This window comes from Harpia harpyja, chromosome 6 (assembly GCF_026419915.1).
Source record: "Harpia harpyja isolate bHarHar1 chromosome 6, bHarHar1 primary haplotype, whole genome shotgun sequence".
Taxonomy (NCBI): Eukaryota; Metazoa; Chordata; class Aves; order Accipitriformes; family Accipitridae; genus Harpia; species Harpia harpyja.
Genome location: NC_068945.1, coordinates 17,768,609 through 17,786,462, shown reverse-complemented (window position 1 = coordinate 17,786,462; position 17,854 = coordinate 17,768,609). Strand labels below are relative to the sequence as shown.

The window sequence follows — 17,854 nt, the reverse complement described above, 5'->3', positions numbered from 1 at the left end:
GCTCAAAAGAGCCATGAATATTATTCACTGCACAGTCACAGCATCATGTCCCTCTTTGGCTCCCCACTGCTGTAGCCCAGGAGCATCCCTCCTCCCAGTACAGCTCTCACTTTGCCCTTGGATCACTCTAGGTCCTCTGACAGTTAGATCCTCCTGAGAAATCCACAAGACTTTGTTTGGATTGTGAATGCAATACCCTTTAAGGCTGAGGCCCATGAAGTTGATGAGAACTGAACCGCTCTCCAAGTTGATTCTCCTTTTAGATACCACTGAAGCATCTTGATAAACAGGTGGGGAATGATGATTTTCCACCAGTATCCATCACCCTAACCATTACAGAAAAACAACTGAGCTACCCAACATTTTGTCTGAACTTGTAAAAGATTGACCTTGCCTGACAGAAAGAATGCAAATCTAGTTTATGAAATGGGAAATTAGCCTTTCTGTTTTAGGATTGCTGACAGGATACTGGACATATAATTTGGAGGTCAGTGCTTCCTCTCAGCTCAGAGGTACTCAGTGGCTCTGGCCCAGGTGTGAAACATGATAATGATTCTAGTCTGTATCAAATCAGATCTATAACCTACGACACAAAACAGCATAACAACTCTGACTAATTGGCCCCCAGCTGGCAGTGTCAAGTGCAAGCTCCTACAATTAGTGGACCATGGAGGCTGAATTCTTCTCTGATTCTTAATGGAGAACACTCCAGGTCAGGCTTACAGCGCCTGGACATGCCAGTGCAAATCAAGCTTCTACGCTCATGGTCTGTGCCTTGTGTGCTCTAAGGATGAACGACTTCATATACAAAGCTCTTCAGTCTGACTTCTTTCATTTGTGCTAAAGTCCTCCACAGTACTGTTTTTGAAAACACACAGAAGTTTGAGCAACGTTTCTGCTTTCTTAGCACATCCTGTTTGTACTTCTTTTCTCATTTCTTTTCCTTATTGAGGTCACAGGCACGAAGAGAGGATTTTTTCTGCTTCTTAACAGCTCATCTACTTCTTATTCTTTCCTCCCTGGAGACTTAATAATCCTGTTCAAGATATTACGATTGGAGGTTGTGGGGATGCTGCAAACAGGCAGGGATGGGTCAGCAAAGTTCACATAAATATTCCTCAGGCTCACAGTTGTCAGAGTTTTGATTTTAGTCTGACACAGAGATGTGGGCGAGGAGTAATGTCTAGACCCAGATTTGAACTCCTCCTAAACTTGGGAGTGAGTAGATTCCTTGCTTTTTATGGGTGTTTTGTACAGTCAGGACTAGCAGCTTTCATTGCTTTGCAGGAGCCTAGGTCCAGAACCACAAAGGTACTTAGTGCATGTAGATTTAGGGGAAATATGGGAACACTTACAATTATAAGCAAAAAATGTTTAGAGAACATCCTTAACATCATAGTTACCAACAACCTTGGGAATCTCTTGCAGGGAGGTATAGTTGGCAGTTCTTCTGGTACTAGGACCTGGGAGGAATGGCTCTTTCTGGAATCATCCAAAGAAACAGGAGGTGAGTTTCAGATGCAGTGTCTCAGTCCTGTAAAGGAGATCTACCAGGACATTTTGGCACTATCATCTCCCACACAGGCATTTCTCTGCTCCTTCTCTCCAACAGCTGGTGCAGCCACTTTCAGGCAAGTTTGGAGAACGTGAGGGTGGGGAAGTAAAGCAAGGAATAGATGGAAGCTATTCCTCTTCAACAGGAAAAAAAAATTTCTGGCAGAAACTGGAGTCTCCCTGTCACATTGGTTGCTTTGTTTGCCTCTATCAACACCTTTCTTCAGGAAGGCAGAAGATGGCTGGAGAGAAAGGCCAAAGAAAACCTGTCTGAAGTATCCTCTTTTGAAACTGCAAAGGTACCCATCAGACACGTGTTTTCTGAGAGCCTGAAGCTGTATCCAGCCATTGCCTGGCCACATGTTCTTCCAGTCCTTCCTTTTCCCCTGTTGCTTCTGTTGCTTACATGGGTCCTGCCCTAGAGGAATTTGGACTTGGATTCAGGTACTCTTCTCCCACATGTGACAGTGCTTGCCATTTCTTGGGCCACAGCAACGGTAATGTCAGTGAAAGAGAATTGATCATAGCCAACCTTATATTTGTGAGAGCCACTTTCAACAGCTATTGAGATCAGTTAGTTGCTTTAATACTAGGTAATTCCCTCATGGCTTGCAGATGATCCCCATGATCTCTCTCCTATATTGCAAAGAATTTCCTGCCCGTAACATGCCAACTTCTTGGTACCAGTGGAATGCAACATAAACACCTGCTGTATCCTGTGTTTTCTGTGTGATAACACCACAGAGGTGCATGAGAACAGGCTATGACAGTTTTGGAAATAGTCCTGTATCTAGCACTGGAAAACAGGCACAGACGGTTAATAAAGTAATAGCAGATGGACTGTGGTGGAGCTCACACATTCATTCTAATCCTCTGCTGATATCATCTGACCTGATCTGCATCAGTCAAGATGCACCCCCAAAATTGGGCCATTCCAGATCTTTTGTACACTAAGGTGTGTTCTGTTGAACTTGACAGATAGTTTCTGTGGACCCTCTGTCCACACACTTGTTCATGGCTTACAAGGCAGAGACAGATGAGGCAAAGAGATGGAAAACAAAGCCAGTGAGAAAGAAAGAGGTACAGACTCACCCCAACAAAGATAACAGTGCTACTGCAAGGAAAATGGATGGCAAACATGCTATACAGAGAAGAATGACAGGAGGGAAGGAGCAGGAAAAGCAGGAAGTTAAAAAATAGTGTAAATGAAAGAAGAAACTGGAGGGAACAAGAACATAAGAACAGGAGATAAATGAGCAGGTCCCTTGGCTGGAATATTCCTGTTCATGCATGCGTTCTTTGGCAGTGACAGCAATGAGGCTGTGGCCTTTTATTACACATTTTCTTGTAGTGTGATGTCAATCCACATGCCTTTTGTCTTTTCTGTGTGCTGCAACACTCACTCACTCCTATGCAGGTTTATCTTCTCACCACCCCCATGGGGCAGGCTCTGTGCTCAAATGCAATAAGCTCTCCTTTTGGAAAAACATGTCTGCTCCAAAGTTCCTTCTTCTGCATGTGGCCCTGGCAGGCTTTCATATGTTCCAGGAAGAACTGAAGAGTCTGAGATACTGAAGAGGAGCACACTGTACAGCTGCTCAGGCCACTCTATTTGGGCTCTGCAAACAGCTAGATAGCTGAGGCAGAGGGTGTAAAAAAGTTGGGAGATTTTTGGGACTGTCACCTGGCCTGTTCAAAAACAGCAGAAGAGCTGGAGACCACTCCATCTTCTGTGAGGAAACATCATCATGAAGAAAAGCATCAAGACAGGAGCTGAGTTCAGTGAGATTTTTCTTTTGAGAGTGAGGAACCTAACTCTGGCCACACCATTTGGAAGTGTGTTCTAATAGCTTTTAACCATCTCTGGTTGGCACCTTGGTTCTTTCCACACACAGATTGTACCATCATCCCACCAGGAACTGTATTTGCCTAGGGACTAGAGCCATGTGTCACCTTTGTCATGTCCCATACTGGTATGTTGCTGCTTTCCTGTAAACAGGTTATGATGCTGTAATTATTGCCTGTGTATCTGGGTTGACTGCAATCTCTCTCATTCCATCTTTTGGGGAAAGAGGGAAGATGGGGATAGGCTACCCTATGTGCACATTGCTGGTACTCTTTTGCACATGTCTTCTGGGGTGACTGGCAAAATATAACGGATGCCTGTAATTTCCCAGAATACACTAATGTGAGAGTGGTAGGTCAAGATGCACAAAAATGGATGGTGCAGAATGGCATTGTGAAAAGGATTGCTGTGCTGTTACAGCACAACTGGATCTGATAAGCATGTTACAGATTGTCTTCAAATACAGCATATTGGGCTAGATCCTCCACTGACTTTGGTGCAATCCACTGGCATAATGCCATTTAGCACCAGCCATAGTTCTGCTCAACAGCACAGTAGGATTGGTTATGTCAAGGCAAACTCCTATTTTTCTTAATGATCTTGCCCCAAAAGGTCTGTGTCTGAGTACAAAGTGTAGGGATGGGAATCATTTTCACTCCCCATAGGGAAGAAAAGTTTAAGTGGCCCTAGGGGAATATGAGCTTGTATGACCAAATGTGTAAGCTGCTAAGTCATCCCATTTTCCAAAAGGGAATAAAGAGAGATAGAAAAGGGAATAAGGCCTCAGGGATGAGAAGTGACATGAAGTGGATCAGAGTGTGCATGAAGCAGCAGTGACAAAATAGGTTAGAACTTGGAAAAGTGGAGCTTTGTGCCTGCTGCATAAGGCTGTGGGGGTGGTCACTAGATTGGGGAAAGGAGGAAGGAATGCTAGCCATGCTGTTTCTGTCTTGGTCTTCAGCCATAGGCCAACCCAAAACCCTCGATCTGAACACGCTGGCAAAGTTAAAATCTGGATGATATCTGATTTCCTAAAGCTGGTGAATTGTGTTTGGACTGTCTGTAACACTGGCTGTGTTACTCTTTACGTTGACCGGGCTTCCTTCTCCTTGGTTTGACACAAGCAGTGGCCTTCTACTGGGCTGCAGTGATCACAAGAGACGAAATAGCTGAGGTACTTGAGAACAGAAATAAAATTTATCTGGGTTACACAAAGATCTTCCTGTGAAGCAGCTCACTCTGCCTTCAGAAATCAGTTACCCTGATCCCTTAGGAAGGAACCCAGAGGTGGCAGTCCAACCTAGGGTCTGTCACAACGGGTGGAAAAAGAAGACCACAGAAGCCCCTGCCTAGGTCTATAAACGCCAAGAGTTGCGTCCCTCACCCAGCTCACAGGCAGCTGGAATAGGAGAGCAACGGGCTGAGGGATATGCAAGGTTTCCTTGCCTTGTAGAGGCTCTGCTGCCTCCCAGCCCTGAATTCATCTCATTTTAGCAGTGAAATTCTATCATCTTCTGCATGATTGCACCGGCAGGCTTTTGTCAGCGAATTTGGTGATGTTCAAACCTGCCTCAGGGCTGAGGAGCCAAGAGATCTGAGTCGAAGTGGCAGAAAGACTGCTGCTGAGAAGCCAAGTTTCTCTTTCCCGGGGTGCTGAGCGGGCAGTTACACTAATGCAGGATGCCATCTGTTTTTTCCTTCTCTAAAAGGTCGTGTTTACCAAACATTGCAGAGGCAAGAGAGGTCTGGGGTTAAAGTAAAAGAAATTAAACCCTGCAGAGCAGGGACCCCCTACGCCTTCACTGTCCACTTGGTGCTTTTCACACCTCAGTGATAAGCACAGGTGCCCTGTTTGACACAGCCACAAGTAACCCCCTCTGCAGTGACAGGGTGTGGGACCTCCTCCTAGTCTAACCTGCAGAGACAGCACAGCAACCAGCCTTCGGCATCAGGCATCAAGCACGGAGGTGTGACGGGCAGCTGAGAAAGGGGCTGTACTTCCTAAGCTGAGCCCTGTGCTCCTGCAGCTGGTGAAACAGGAGGCATGGCTGGGAAGGGAAGAGGAAAGAGGTTACAGCAGAGAGGTGGCCCAAGTGTCAGTCTGAGGTGTCACGCAGACACATATAGGAACTATAAGAAAAAAACTCTGTGACAGCCACACCACCCAGAACAGCCAGCCTTGCACCATAAACACCACTTCTTATACAGTGGGAGCTGCCTTAGCTGTTCCAAGTAGCCTTCTGGAGGAGCCTGTCTATCTCCATGAAAAAGCAGAGATCCTAGTCCTCAGATGGCTGAAGTTAGTCATTGAGAGCTGGCCCTCAGACAGGCAGCCAGCCCAGACTGACACCTGGACAATCATCTTTGTACCACAAGGGCATGGGGTGCATCAGAAAAGTTTAGCTCCTGCAATGCTATTCAGTAACAAAAAGCACAACAATACAACAACATGGGAATTACACAGCACATGGGGATCATGTTTAAATATGAAATCTGAAATGGAGCCCCCGACTTTGGCATGTTGGACCCTGTGGGACATGAGGCATTTGCTAATATGATTACATTTTCTGTCTGCTTAATATACATCTCACTGAAACCACTTTAAGCAATGTTGAAAAGATGTTGCCTGGTTCAGTCTGTGCTAAAAGATGTTAAATTTAATTGATTTCCAATATATTTGCTATACTGTGCTGTCAAATCTATTTTACAGGTGTGTGTGCCAGCCTTTTTATGAAAAAAGTAATATATTCTGGGATGGGTAATAAGCTTGGCTAATTGTCATTAATTCCTCTTGGGTAAAACTAGCATGAGAAGATGGCTTGATGCCACTGCTTTGCAAGGTGTTATGTGAATGTAGACAAAATCAGAATCTTGTTCCTATATTTGTCTGTGTTGGGGGAGACTGTCTGAGAAAGCTGCAGCTCGGCTGGCAGGGGATGATTTGCCATGATCAAGTTCCAAGTTCCCTGCCTCTCTGGCAGGAGAGACTTTTGCCTTCCATCATTTTCAGCATGCTCCCAGAGAGCATTGCCTCCGAGTCACCCTAAAACCTGAACTTAAAAGCAAATCAGAAGCAATTCTTTTGCACTCAGACCCCCAGCATGTCAGAAATCTCTGAACTTTGAAAAGATCCCATAATATATTACCAAGACTGTCTCAGCCATTTTTTTCACTGAATTCTGATCAATCCACTCACCATATGTTATGGGTGTCCTCAGGGAACACTGAAATGAAATAAACTGAAAAGGCACTTTGGACCCTGCTAACTCAGCAATTTATTTTTGTATTTTTTTCTGACCAAGGAGAGGTGAGAGGACAGGGGAAATGCTGAAACATCTTAAGACAGAGTGAGCACAGGTTCTTGCAGACTTGGGGTCTGGACTCTGTTCTCTTGGCATTAGCTAGTGACCTCTTTTTCTAATTCTCCATATGGCACTTTGTAAGGGTTTTTTATTCTGACATCTCTGAAGCTTTGAAGTCTCATATGGCTCTCAGGCCATGATAATACTAATCGCTTACAGCACTTCAGAGCAGCATATATACAATAACAAACTGATCCTCATAAGGAGCTCTGTGAAATGGATTCATAAATTTTTGTGGTCCTTCACAACTAGTCCATGTAGTCTTTGCCTCAGTTACAGGTCACAATCCTGCACTTTGACCTTTAGTGTCACGCAGAGGGTGTTTGGTAAGTTACACACGGGAAACAGCAGTGTGGTATTCTCCTGGAGTGACACAGGGACACAAAGAGGAGGTGAGATCAGCGTCCGTTGTACTTTTGTAACACCTCACACCCATAGCTTCCTCCTATCCAATTAGCTAGATCTTTTTTGCATAACCACTATACCTGCCAACAGGGCATCTGAGCATCCTCTTCTTGAGTGACTGGTTTCTTACACTGCCGTCCAAGTCCAGAAGAGCGATTGCTATTTTTGTTACTCTGTTATTGCTCTTATTTATCTGCAATAATTTTTCTTCTTGTAGGAGAGGAGCAAAGAGATGAGTTTTGTGTCTTGACCACCTGGGAGCTGTGTAGCTCTGGAGTCATCAGTGAGAAAGCTCAGTTTTAGTTTCTTACGGGACTAACATTACCATCCTTGAGAAGAGTAGCTCTCCTGTCCCTAGAGCCCTGTTTAGTCACTCAGCTACCCTGTAAACACCTTTCTGAGAGCTCTGAAAATTACTCTTAGGCCATCAACTGTTTCTGGTATTTGACAGTGGTGCAATGGAATGTAGTGTCTGGAGCATCCAACTTCTGTGTTCCTGCCTCCAGGTCTAGATTGAAATTGTCTTGAAATATCTGGGGGGAATGGGCTGCGTGTTCTTCCTCAAGTCATCAGGTATGGGAAAGTTGAAGCCTGACAGTCAAGATCCAACAGATAACCATGGTTCAGCTCCACAGCTGGCAGTTAGAAGCACAGATCCTTGCCAACCTGGAATGTGTTTCCAGCAGCAAGGAGGTGGTAGGGAGCATGCAAGGAAGTGCACTATCCTGATGCTGTAGGAACTGAAAAGCAGTCAAATCTCTCCCAGGACAGAGTATGATGCAACAGCTCTGTACAGACATGGGGAGCTGATTCTACTAGGAATGGGCAGATGGGCTTCTCTGGTTTGATAATTTAGTATCACTGATTTGGGCTTTAGGTTTCCAAAATACCAGGATGGGAGAAAAAAGGAAGTAATAAAAAAACCTCTACATAATACCATTTTTCCTCTATCATCTCCCTACGTCCTTCCCTCGGTGTACTCCTTATAGAAAATCTTCCTGAGAAATCTCCACATAGAAGCTAAATATCATAAGTCTTGCTTACCTGTGCTAGACAAAAATATTTAAGGGTGCCCAGATGAATTCACTCAGTGAGAGCTTTTTCACCATCCTGCTTTCTTGAAACAACACCAGAACCCTGATATCCCTGTTTTGAAATGCTAGACTAGCTATAGTATTTCATATAAGCCCTGAGTCAGATTGTCTGTAGTCGCCATCTTTGTTAACAAAACTGGTTTCTGTATGCAGCGGGCATATACAAGTCAGCAGTGCAAAAGTAGCAGGAGATACCTGAAAAATGAAAGCTGTTTTCTACAGCAGATGAAATCTATTTGTAATAATGACTAAGCTAGTTGCTATGGGTCATAAAAGTCATGTAGGAACATCAAGGAAGAACAGAACAGCTGAATTTGTAGTGTTCCTTTTTTATCTGATTGCAGGTGATTTACATTAATATTACAATTTTCAATCAAACAGAATTCAAAGACATTACAAACCTTCCCTACCTGATTGCATGACTAGCAGAAAATTGCTTCAATTATCATGCAAGAGTAGCTATAAAAACTGTGAAAGATAGTGGTATATGATACTTCAGGACAGCAAGTAAAGAACACTGATTACAGTTGAAACTGCAGGGGTGATGCTGGGATACAGAACTAAATTAACCTAGTTGGAGTTTGGCCAGGACATTGGGATTCACACCTTAGACTCTGCATGGGACTTTTAATTATTACAGGTGGTTAGAAAAATTTTCTCATCCAAGAAACAGAATATGCAATAGCTCCATTCCCTTCCTTCATCCCACAGCCAGCGAGGCTGATTGCTCACTGGCCAAGGGAAAGCAAGTAGATCCCCATGATGTACTTAATATTTTTTCCCCAGAGATCTACCCCATGGTGTAGTGTCTATCCTTGCCCTGCTTACTTTTCTTACTGTTGGGGTCTTTTGTTACTATGATTATAATAGCTCCTGAGCCTTCACTTACTAACAAAAACTGTGCTCTATCAATACAATCAACTGTGTCACTCAGGACAGAGGTAAAAAATCAGGATTGTTAAGGTTTTAGCCTATATTTCACTGCAGCATCAGTTTAGATCTTTAGCAGTGTGTTTTGTCTCTCATATGGGGGGTTCATCAGGCAGTGCTACTGGACAACAGAGAATAGGCCTGCCCACAACACTTCCTCAGAAACAGGTTCAAGATGGGAGTAAACCTGGGAGGAATACAGGGTGGTAATTGGAACCATAGGGCTGCAATGCTAACATTCAGGCTACTAAACAAACTCTGTCTTTACCCCTTTTTTCCATTGCTTATAAGTCACTGAAGTTTACCAGCTGAAGCTGAAATTTCCCAGGTTTGATCTCTTGCCCAAAGGTGAAGTAGGTTTGTCTTTTTTGGGGGAGAGATTTTTTTTCCCACTAAGTAAAAGTGATTCAGCCATTTTTTTTTCACCGAAGAACATGTAGAAACTATTCCCACTTTGGCAAGAGTATTTGCTATTGCTTTCAGAACAGCACAACAGCCAAACCAGCAGGGGGTTAAAAAGTTTATATTTAGCATAAAAACATCTAGCTGAAAAATGCCTTTGAGTGCTTCAGTGGAATCTGATTTTGATTTGACCGAGTTTTGACCCTCAGAAAATTCCACGCATAAGCACAATACATTCTGTATGGGTGTATTCACTGGGCTCAGAGCATGCATGGAGGAGGAAGGCAAGGTTATACATGTAGGTAGCTTACGTCCTTATCCTAGAACAGTGTCTTTAGGGGCTTCAGTTATGCACTGTGAGCAGGAGCACTGTGCTTGGTGGTGCTTCTCACACATCTGTGACTGAATGTGTACACTCAGTGCTCAGTCTTAGGGCCCTCCTGTGTCTTCAGTAATAACCTAAATGCCTAATGAGGTTAAAGGGGGCTTCTGAGCATTTTGGGTTGGTCCAATGCCCTCTGCCTCATTGGCCAGGGTAGGAATCAGGTCCAGTGATGGTACCTAGGGTCAGACACAGCCCAGTCATCAATGGGTAGGTCCATGGTGATGAGGCAGGTCCAAGGTCAAGCTGGGGAGTCAGTCTGCACGTCAGAGTCCAGCCCAAGTGGGTTCATGGCCATGGAAAGGTGAAGGCTGTGGCAGAGCTGGAGATTAGCACTCTTACAGTGTTGCTGGGGCAGCGACTGACTGCGCCGGGCTGGGCTGAAAAGGGACAACTGTGCAGGGGATATTTGAGGGGGCCCCCGGTGAGGCTGGTCAAGCCGTTAAGGTCTACTAGTGCACTAAGGGCCCTGATGAGGCTCTCCAGAGAGCCTGGGGAATCTTCATGTCTGGAGATACTCAAGAGTTGACTGGAGAAGGCCCAGATCAACCTTCTCTGTCTTTGAAAACAGCCCTGCTTTAAGCAGAGAGTTGGAATAGAGACCTCCAGCCATCCCTCGCTGCCTAGCTTATTCTGTGATTCTACAAAGCCTGCTGGTTTTTCTTCTGCATTAGCACTGCATGCAGGATATCCTGTCACTATGAATGTTACTCACTCAGACTCTAAACTGTGTGCGACAGACAACCAAATAGGTAGCATACACTAGAGATGATGTACAGCCTTACAGAGCAATGGGCCCGAATGCTGCAAACTCTTATGCACACACTTCACGTTCTACCACGAGCAGTCAGTGGAGGTCCTCAGAAAAATAGAGTTAAGCATATGTGAGAGTGTTTAGAGGACCATCACGTCAGGGAATATTTGCTGGCATTTAGAGTCCCTTCATGCTCCAAGGGAAGTCAACTAGCTCTCTGGTCTACTGCCTCGGGCCCCGATCTGCCCTAAAGAAAGTCTGCATAGCACACTGTGCACTGTGGCCTTGACTCAGCAGAGCAATTTGGGATATGTGTCTTGCTGAATCAGATCTTAGCGTCTAGCTGAAATTGCTTTGTTGGGCACAGTCCGGTTCCCACTGAAATACTTGTGAGGCTTTTGGCACACACTTCAATGAAAACGTGATCAAATCTATGTTCACCTAGTCATCTCTTGAGCTGAGGGTAAAAATTACTGCTCTGCTGGTTAAAATGAGAATGGATAGAACAGAGGCTACCAATAAAATTGTTACAATGAGAGCTGTAAGGGAAAAGTCTTTTATTAATGTTTCCTGCAATGTGGATGGACATAGAACAGAAGCAGTTAAAATGGGTACATACTTTACATGTACATCTTTAGGTGTAGAAAAAAGAGTGTTCAATTATATAGTATCAGGAATAGAACAAGGAAAGATTTTATAAGGTGTACAACCTAAAAGGACAGTTTTATGCCTCATTTTAATGGTGGTATTTCCTGATTGATGAATATGCAGATATGTCATTTTAATATGCTTTGCCAAAGTTGGTTATATAGCGTTTATGTGAGAGACTGGTTTCTTCTGTGAATTTATTTTTTAAGTCTAACTGGTGACTACATGCATGTGTAGAAAAGAAGAAAGTTTCTACCTTTAAATCCTTCATCCTTCTTAGTTCTGAAGTTGTGGTACTGTCTTTGGCTCATCAGATTTGGAGCCGTTTTAGAAACTGTGGGAATATTTCTAAATTTGATTGTTAAATCTACTGAACAGAAGAGCTGCCATTGGAGAGAATAAACTTCCTTCTAAAGCACTAGTAAGTATGCAAAAGTGCTCTGAGGCTTAGGAGGCAAAGTCTATTTACAGTTAGAAGACTTGGGCTCTTAAGTGCTTACAGCACTTTCGAAAATGAGACTTAAATGCTTCTAAGTAATTTGGGCACTACAGAAAATCATATCTAATTTCCCTGATTTTGCTCTGACATCAACACCAATCATAAAGTGATTTGTTATCTAGATGACAGCAGAACTGGTCGTATGTGGAGCAAATCCAAGAGAAAGAAATATGATTCAGAAGTGAATTAAATAATTTAATGGTGTTTAAATATGGGAGGCAGCACACATCCTTGGTTTCAATGAAATTAAATGCATTGGTTCTGTAGTAATTATTTCCAAACTAGATGTTGCTCTCAGCTAAATACTTGTCCCCTGGAAACCAGTGAAGCTGATGTACACGGTGCAGTAGAACCCAGAGTTCATGCGGACTGGCCTGCATACTCCTGGAAATCATAAATTATTCCTCTGTAGCCACTGGAAGGAGACTAATGTAGCAACAAACACACACTCTCATGGTTCAAACAGTCCCCCAGAATACCAAAATCTTGTTTGAATTTGGATGATTTTGGAAAATATTTGGGAAGAGAGGTTAACAACAGACTTCCTCAGTACTTCAATGGATCAGACATATTCTAATCCCACCCTGTCTGGAGCAACATGTCAGCTCTCTTAGAGTGCACTGTTGTCAGCCCCTGGTTTCACACAATTACTGCTGTGGCTGACAGGAAAAAAGAGTGTTTCCCTTTCTCCACGAGATCTCAGTGGCACAGCAATCTGTGGGTCAGAAAAAAATGGCTTCTTTCATGGAAGCTCTGCAGTCTGCTATGGCTGTATTGTAGACATGCTTTAAAGAGTCAGGATCTCAGGGCTGGCTGGCTCAGTTGCATCTTTATACTCTCAACTCTCCAAGAGTTCCTCTGGAAACTCTGCAATATTCAGCTGCCCCTGCCCCATTTCCCACATGCCCTTAGAAACTCCAGCAGAAAACTGGATCCTTGGGATCCAGGCTCCATGCCAGATGGGACTCTGGGATGCTGAGCAACAGGCAGCAAGGGCACAGGGGTGACTGCCAGCTGCTAGCTGCTCCAGAGAGCGGTAGAGGTGTCCATAGGCCATGACACCCTCCTTGGCCCCTCACCTCCAACTGCAGCACCTCAAGCAGAGGCAGCTGGGCAGCTCCAGGAGTCACAGGACTGGTTCATACAGTGTATGCAGCACAGGTGCCTGCTCTTAGGGAGGGAGGGATCAGAGCTTTGGCTGCATCAACCTAAAGTCCTGATTCGTCACTGAGAGAGACCGCTCGCAGCCCAGGCTCCCTAAACATTTAAAATGCAGCTCAGTGAATGAGTATAGTGAACAACAATAAACTTAATCATAAATAAAATATAATAAAAACAAATAAAAAAAGCGAAACGTTGCGTTTTGTTCACAGTGACGATCCCAGCGGTTCCACAAGCAAGAAAGCCGGGTGTGAAACGGAGGATCCGAAGGAGGCCGGCAGACAGAGTGGCCAGGAAGGCAGGTCCGACACCCTGACGCTAAAAGCCCAGCATGCGGAGCTCCAAGAAGAGCAGGCAGCGGGGTGTTCCCCTCTGGTGCAGAAGGCGAGCCTCCACCACACGGGCTCCCCAGTGAGAGTGCAGCGCAGCAAAGGGACGGCCTCGTGTTCCCATGCAGCTGCCTCCGATTATGAGCTCTCCCTTGACCTAAAGAATAAACAGGTACAGAGGCTTCCTCCTCAGGCTGTGGGAGAAGGGGACGGGGTGGGTGGGACTGCATTGGCACTGTGGTGGGACGTCTTTCAGCAAATACTTTAGCCTTTTGTTCACCTTGAGCTTTTGCCCTGCCTGAGCAGGCATGGCCCTTTGGCTACGTGGGGCCGATGGAGGAAGTAGCTTCCCCACCTCTGACTGCAACACCCCTTCACCCAAACCTGCTGGGCTCTGCTCTTTGTTGCCTGGGTTCTGTGGTCCAAAATGGACCCAGATACTCAGTTCTGGCTGTAGGCTTTAGAGACAGGTTGCAGGCAGCCAAGAGCTGCGGCATCCAGAGATACTGCCTTGCTCACAAGCGTACAGTGCCTGTAGGGGTCGCAGCAGCTGATTGTCCCAAAAGACCTCTCTCATGGGAGAGGTCTCCAAGAGCCATCTTGCCCTCTTGGATCACGCTGGGCAGGCCCCCAGTGCATTTCCGCATTAGCCTCTTCAAAGAGTGTCCTGCACAGTGTCTACCACGATGGTTGTGTATTGCTACCATCACTGCCTTCAATCCAGCGATGGATGCTGAAGAGGCAGGCAGGTTTACCAGGCTCAGAGAAAATGATTCAGTTCTTGAAGTTGCAAGCTTTGCCTCCTGTGCCCGAGGCTACAGCCTAGCTCCGGAGCACAAGTGTACCCATCTCTAGCTGCATCTCCTGATGGGCTCCCAGCAGGGGATAGCGGGACAGGGGCTAATAGCAGCTGGCCTCCTTACTCAAAAGCAATGGGGTGGAACGTGCCCCCCTCTTCCTATGTCTCTGCAGATTACAGCCCAGGAGAGCTGTTGTGCAAAACAAAACCTAAGGTATCCTTTCTGACTTTTCCCTGGGAGGCAGCTCAACCAGAGGCTGTTTGATATGCAGACCCTGCAGTATGTGAGATGAGGAGGACAAGCAAATGCTAGTGAGTGTCCAGATCACCTTCAGTGGGAGAATTCAGTGGGAGCTGTGCTATTGCAGGTGAAGGGTCTCAGCTAATGAGGTTCCCACAGAAGAAGGTGCTGCTTCTGGGCTATCTCTCTGCCACTTCCCTCAAGGTGTTGCTGGTGTCCCTAAACATACATGTCAGATCAATGGCCCATTAAATTCCTGAGCAGAAAAGAGACCTTGGCTCTTTAGCTCTGTCTTTCTCAAAATACTGCATAGTCAGACAGAATCCTTGCTTCACACCAGGAAAAGAAACAAGAGAGACTAATTAACTGGCTTCACAACATAATGTGACATATCCTCAGGGTGGGCCAGATCTTGGCTGCTATATATGGGCTTAGCCTCCTAGATGTCCTAGAGCTGCTCTGATTTGTGCTGGGGAGTGTCTGTCCTGTGTTATTTTAGCTTTAAGGTCATGTTGTGCTATCGCTGTTCTTGCACCAGAGGCCAGAGCTGCCCTGGATCCATGTGAGACAGGGAGACGTTAGCCACTCGTTCGTTAGATTCTGGTGCCTCACAGTTCTGACCTTGCAGGGACCTAGCTCATCTCATAGGTGAAACCACTTTTCTCACAGCAAAGGGGGCTTACAGTATGTGTGCTCCTCCACCCTGATGGATGTCCTCAGTGAATTGCCTCCAGTTCTGGAAGGGGAGATTTTTAGGGAGTGAAGAGTATTAATTCTTACAGTCTTGCACTCTATTATGTGTTCTCATAGGTATTCCTATCAATTTACTTGTCGGGTAGTTCTCTTGAATGGGAATAAGGGTGATAGGAACCTCACAGCACTGTCCCAGTAGTTCCCTAGTCATAGCACAAATTGTAATACATTAATAGAACTTACAGTAAGAAAAACAGGTGGAAGGAGACATTTTTAGTTTCACAGTGCAGTGGAAGTCACATTTTTTTGGGAGAGGACTGAGCGCTGGTAAGAAGGGACGGTAGCATACAGCCTCCTCTGCAGGGCTTAGAGGTGCAGGTCATCTACCAGGTCTACCATCTGCAGGTCATTGCCCCTCAGCATCATACTACAGGGCTGGTGAGTAGGGTCATGGCTCTCCTTGCTCTCTATCCCATGAAATAGAGCATGCTGACAGTGTGCAGAGCAGAAGTACACTATGCTGGGAGGTTGGAAAGGAAACCCAAGTGCTAAAGTTCCCCTATGTTTAGACTCTATTGTAACGTTGGGAAAATGGAGGGGATCACAGGAGAGAGGAACATGCTTTCAGTTGTACATACTCTTCCGCTGTGCTGAAGGGCAGCAGATGTCCTATGGATAAAGGAAAACGTCCCATTAACACATGTCTCTCATAGCAATGTCCTTCCACTGTGAAAGGTTGGTGGGAGGGAGAGGCATTAAGAATGGGTGATAGAGAATGTATGCTCTGTATGTCTTTTTTTTATTTTTTACAATGCATGCATTGACTTGAGTGACTCAGATTCTGTTACTGAGCCTGATTATCTTCTTGCTAACGTGATGGCATATCGCCATGCTCAGTGGCAACCTGGGTGGAAAAGCAGTGCTAACTGAGAATAAGATCAGGCCCGTTCTCCTGGCAGATTTATGAATTTATGCCTATGGGCAACAAAGCCATGGGGTGTGCACCTCAAATGTTTGGCCATATCCAGGCCTGGCACTTTGGCTTGCCTTAGGCTGACCTTGTTAAAGCTCCCTTCATGTGCAATCCCTCATGGCAATGGATATTTCCCAGCATTTCTAATTCAGCCACAAGGCCTGAATTGCTCAGACTGAGTGTTCATATTGAGGCCCAGAAATGTATTAAGCTAATTATTCTTTGAAATCCCCACCAACCCCCCTCCTGCTTTTCCCTTCCTTTGGCGCTGGCTGTCGGATCATTCCCCAGAGAAGAGTAGCTTTAAGTAGGCAATTACTTGTGATTCATAGGGTTTATTAGGAGTGAGAGAAGGCCAATCATGTCTGGCCTTTCTTGCCTCAGATGGGAAGAGAAGGTTCCTCCAGCAAGCCAGACATACATCTCCATTACCTGTGACTGCTGTGGTGCTAATGGATGCCCTTTCCTCCTCTTGAGAGGGAGAAAACAGGCCACAGCTGCATGAAATCCTTAATTCCTCTGAAGTGTCAGTTAGCTTGACCTGATAGCAAATGTGAATGTCTCAGACATCAGTAAACAGTAAATGACTGGGCTACATCAAGGAGAGAGACACAGAGACCCACTCCTAATAAGCAAGGGTGGGGACGGCACTTCTCTATGGGAGTGCTGCTTCTGGCTTTGCCAGTCTTCTAAAGCATCCTTTGGACCAGTCCTCGGTCCTTGTTACCCCAGATGCCAGACACTGTAGGACCCTCCTTGCTTTGGGCAGGGCTGGATGGCAGTGGACCACATGCAGAACCTGTCCTTGCACACCTGGTATGAGCTGGAGAACAGACTAGGTTGGGAGTCCTCTCACTTTACATCTTGTTCTGCTCCTTAATGCCTTAGCCCTTTGGGAAGACTGAGATAATGGACTGCAAAAAGCTGGTGATGTTTTATCAAGGTACTGACAGCTTGCACCGTTCCTTTAAACTTTTAGAAGGATCTCTCCTCTTAGTAGTTGTCAAAGTCAGCCTTTTCGGGAACTGTCCTTGCATGAGATAAACTGGCCTTTTACTTCAGATGAGCAATGACATCGTGTCTTGGCCTCTAATAAGATCAGAGCATATGAATTTCATGTTTTCAGAATTGCTGTCACCTCCTTGGAAACCTCAGATAATTGTAAGGCTCTTGCTTCTGCCTTATTTTGCATTTTACTATTATTCTGTCCCTCAGATAGCTGTGTCTGTCCCTCCCATGTGTTCCTCTTTCCCTCCCAACACAATTAGCTCTACATTTTCATTAACCAGACCATTATATTAAGTGCTCATGGTCAGTTGTCAGTAATAACTGTCTGGGTTGGGCCTGTGCAGGTTATTAGTTTAATTTGCATTTATCTGCATGAGCCTTCCTCCTGAAGGGAAAGGCCAAGGGATAGCTCAGTCTCTTTCCAGGGAGGCCAACTTTGAAGAGATGTGGCAGGAGTGCTGGTTTTATGGTGGGATTTAAGGTGGTCATTTTGGAAAGAAGGACAAAGAACCCCAGCAAAACCCTTCTGCCTGCTACCCAGAATCTCTTTTTGTCCCTATATTCCTCTTTCCTGCCATATCAAACTCTGGGGGTAAGCAGAGACCTTGTTTATCCAAAAGGCCTACTGACAGGTCTTGGGGTAAATGAACCTGAATCCATGGTCATTGTGTGGGTGATTTTTAGCACCAGTTCTGCAGACCCTTTCTGGGAGGGCAGCAGGGCAAGTATTAGGCCAATGTTTTTTAAATCAGGGGTAAGCAGAACTCTGAGGCA

At 45.3% G+C, this 17,854-nt stretch overlaps 1 protein-coding gene across 5 annotated transcripts in view; it reads left to right on the top strand.

Annotated features, from left to right (window-relative positions):
- The window catches only part of IQSEC3 (IQ motif and Sec7 domain ArfGEF 3), a 109,791-nt gene that overhangs the window by 55,592 nt on the left and 36,345 nt on the right, over positions 1 to 17,854 (top strand). For 4 of the 5 annotated variants that reach the window (XM_052790291.1, XM_052790294.1, XM_052790293.1 and 1 more), the window contains exon 3: positions 13,250 to 13,538. The exons of the other annotated variant lie outside the window; for it this stretch is intronic. In XM_052790291.1, coding sequence (XP_052646251.1) covers positions 13,250 to 13,538 — 289 coding nt within the window. The remainder of the gene's footprint in view (positions 1 to 13,249; positions 13,539 to 17,854) is intronic. 5 annotated transcript variants of the gene reach the window in all.